This window comes from Eucalyptus grandis, chromosome 7 (assembly GCF_016545825.1).
Source record: "Eucalyptus grandis isolate ANBG69807.140 chromosome 7, ASM1654582v1, whole genome shotgun sequence".
Taxonomy (NCBI): Eukaryota; Viridiplantae; Streptophyta; class Magnoliopsida; order Myrtales; family Myrtaceae; genus Eucalyptus; species Eucalyptus grandis.
Genome location: NC_052618.1, coordinates 42,887,324 through 42,890,883, shown reverse-complemented (window position 1 = coordinate 42,890,883; position 3,560 = coordinate 42,887,324). Strand labels below are relative to the sequence as shown.

The following is a 3,560-nucleotide window of genomic DNA, read 5'->3' as shown; positions in this document are numbered from 1 at the left end:
GATAATAAAAGTGCCTTTTGCTCATTAAGTGCAATCAAATTTAATGAGTCTAGAGCATTTTTTATTGATAACAACTAGTATAATGAGAAAATTTCAAGGGTAACTTTAAAAAAAAAAATTATTCGTATAATTATGAACATCCCATCTAAAAATATCATAATCTCGAGCAATAAATAGCTAAATTAATTTTACAAGAATGAGAAAACGTTAATGTCTAAAAATTGACTCTATTATGCATGACAATTGATATTATGTATTACAAAAAGACTAAATATGTAGGTATGCATAACACGTGTCACCGGTTGACAACATAAAGTATATTATCACAAGAATGAAGGTAGCCATGATTGAACTGGTTTGCTAGTCTATAAGGAAGTGTTGAAAATGTTGATATCTACTTTAGACTCCATTTATTTGAAAGAAACAGTTTTCTAGAAATTATTTTATGATTTTCTTGTGTTTAAATGACAAAAAAACTAATTGATTTACAGAAATGTTTTCCATAGATTGAAAGTAACAGGTTTAGATTTGGGAAAAAATGACTTTCCTTTTTAGCAAGAAGGAAATCGCTTTCAGAAATCACTTAACAAATAAAAACAAACCATTTTCTTGAAAGTGATTTTCTTGGAAATTACTTTCTTTTATAATGAGATTTTCAATTAAATAAACACGCCTTTAGTACTAAAATTGTTGGCTCACTTGACTATTGTGGAGTATATATTTTGGTCAAAAACTGGTTATATATTAGATAAAAGTAGCATTACAACCAGGATGAAAACATCAAAGGCTAAAATATCGTGCAAAGGAGACGGGGAAAGGAAGCCCAAGAAGACTTCAAAAGACCATTGTCATGGGCCTTAGCAGCCCAATCTGGGGCAGCATTGGCTGTTCTACGGCAAAACCTAATCCGCGACTTGACGAGACGAGGGAGAAGGACAGTAGCTTCGGCGAGGAAGGGGCGAACCTCCCATGGCGACAGATGGGGATCTTTCACCGCTTCCACCAAAACAAGGTAGTCTGATTCGATGATAATGGGGTTGGAGGTCCGGTTTGAGTTGATCAAATGGTTGAGGGCGAAACACAGTGCTTGAGCCTCCACCTGCAAAGCAGAAGACGCAGGTATGGTCTTTGTAATTCCTTCAACGATATATCCTTTATGATCTCGACAAATGAAGGCGACTGATCCTTTATCACTACTTGGCTTGAAAGCCCCATCAACATTCATCTTCAGAACTCCGGGATTAGGCGGATGCCATAAGCTATCCATATCTCGGGAGATGTCGATCTACGAGCGTAAGATATGACAGCAGTGTGGGCCTGACTTTGAGCTTCAGCTATTACGTAGGATGGAGCAAGAGTTTGATGGCGAAAGAAAAACCTATTGCAGGACTTCCAGATATTCCACAGTAGTGTGGCGATGAGCTCAAATCCAGGTAACTGTTGTTTAATAGAAGTATGGTAGCTAGCCAGTCTTCGATCATGTAATTTCTGCTAGTTGAATGTGATAGCTGATTTGGGGGTGGGACCAGACGTGGGAAGTCCAAGGACATAATAAAAATAGGTGCTCTGATGTTTCGGGTTGTTGAGTTGAACATAGGGTGCATATGGGATCGGGGCAGAGTTTTCGTCGAAAAAGGTTATCCCTAGTGGGGAGGGCATTTTGACATAACGACCAAATGAAAATTTTAACTTTGGGAGGTATTTGGAGTTTCCATATTTTCCTCCATAAGAGGTCAGGTGGCTAATAAGAGGAAGATGGCTTAAATATAGGATTGCAGAGACTAACCCGGCTAAGAACAATAAACACTTTTAACAAAGATAATTTCCTTGAGATGTACAAGGCCAAATAATTTTGTCAAATGCAAAGCTAGGTCTAATAGGAATCTTGATAATTTTTGCGATGGTATTACTATCAAACAAATGATTCAGTAAACTGAGATTCCATAGGTGAGTATTAGAATCAATCAGCTTAGATACCTTTTGAGGTTCCTGTTTAGCAGCAGATCCTCCTATTTTGCCGTTAGGTAGCCACCGGTCTTCTCTAATTCGGATGCTAGATCCATTGCCCACGACCATCGAATCGAAGGTAAGATAGAATCCCCGCAATGATACTCTGCCAACCCCAGGAAGATCGAGTCCCTTTTGGGGCTGTTAGGAAATCCCCTGAATGAAAATACGGACCTTTGAACAGATTAGCCCATAATGAAGTAGGCTGATTTAGGAGACGCCAAGCCTATTTACCCAACATGGCTTTATTAAAAGCCACAAGGTCCCGAAACCCTGGACCACCCATCTGTTTTCCAGTCTTTAAAACTTCCCACTTTTCCAATGGATTCCAGATTTTCTGCTATCATTTTGCCACCAAAATCTTGCTATCTTTTTTTCAATGGATTTACATAGCAAATTGAGGTATCGCCTGCACAACGCTTTTAATAAGAACTTCTTTACCACCCTTAGAAATTATACTCTCTTTCCATCCATCTAACTTAGCATTGACTTTCCGTAGTATCCAAGCAAACATATCTCGTTTAGATTTGCCCAGGTCCGACGGGATCCCAAGGTATTTTGCTGTTTTAGCTAAGACCGAATTTGAAGTTCATGTGCTAAGTTATCCCCAGAGTGGGAGGGACACCCTTTGCTACAGAAAATACCTGATTTGTTTCGGTTGATTGCACGTCCGTAGCCATATAGTACGATTGAGAATAGTGGCTAGCTCGTGACATTCTTGTCTTGATCCATCTAAAAAATATAGCATCGTCGGCAAAGAACAAGTGAGTCAACGTAGGGCACCATCTGTTAAATTGGATACCTTTCAGATTACCCATATTGAGAGCTTGATGGATGAGAGTACTTAACATGTTTGCCATTAGAATAAAGATATAAGGTGATAAATGATCTCCCTGTCGAATTCCCCTTGATGGTTGGAAATATTGTAGCTGAGTACCATTGAATTTGACACTAAAGGAAACAGTGTAATGCACTTTGCATAGTCCGTTGAACCCAAATAGGATGAAAACCTAACCTGGATAGGTAGTCTTTGAGAAAGTCCCGCTCAACACGGTCGTAGGCTTTTGACATGTCCATCTTGACCACAGCCTAGAATTTTTTCTTTCTAGTTCGTGTCTTAAGCTGATGTAGAGTCTCCTGCACGATTAAAATGTTGTCTTGTATTTGACGGCCACTAACAAATGCACTTTGTTCCATAGAAATAATGCCGAGGCAAGAAAGGCTTTAATCATTGTTGGCTAACACCTTGGAAATAATCTTATATGCGAAATTACAAAGGCTAATGGGTCGGTATTGATCCAGGACATTCGGATTAGGGACTTTCGGTATGAGAGTGATGATGGTCTTGTTGAGATCAGGGGGTAATAAACCAAATTTAAAAAATTGTTGGTAAAATAAGCCATTAAAACCGTCGGGACTGGGGGCCTGGGATTTCCCTAGCTGAAAAACAGCATTTGAATTTCCTCTTGAGTAACATCAAAAATAAGTTGCTTTGGTTCATAGCCTCTGTCACAACACACTCACATTGTTGTAGGATGGGACCATAGTCACGA

The 3,560-nt window shown here is 39.1% G+C and overlaps 1 protein-coding gene across 1 annotated transcript; it reads right to left on the bottom strand.

The window, feature by feature from the left end:
• Positions 1-787: 787 nt before the first annotated feature.
• Positions 788-1,267, bottom strand: LOC120296158. Its single transcript, XM_039317826.1, has one exon. The coding sequence runs from the start codon at positions 1,265-1,267 to the stop codon at positions 788-790; it is 480 nt and encodes a 159-aa protein (XP_039173760.1).
• Between the last annotated feature and the right edge of the window lie 2,293 nt (positions 1,268-3,560).

Bases quoted from the DNA above. Each gene is read 5' to 3' on its own strand.
- LOC120296158 (XM_039317826.1), bottom strand. From the start codon at position 1,267: ATGGATAGCTTATGGCATCCGCCTAATCCCGGAGTTCTGAAGATGAAT.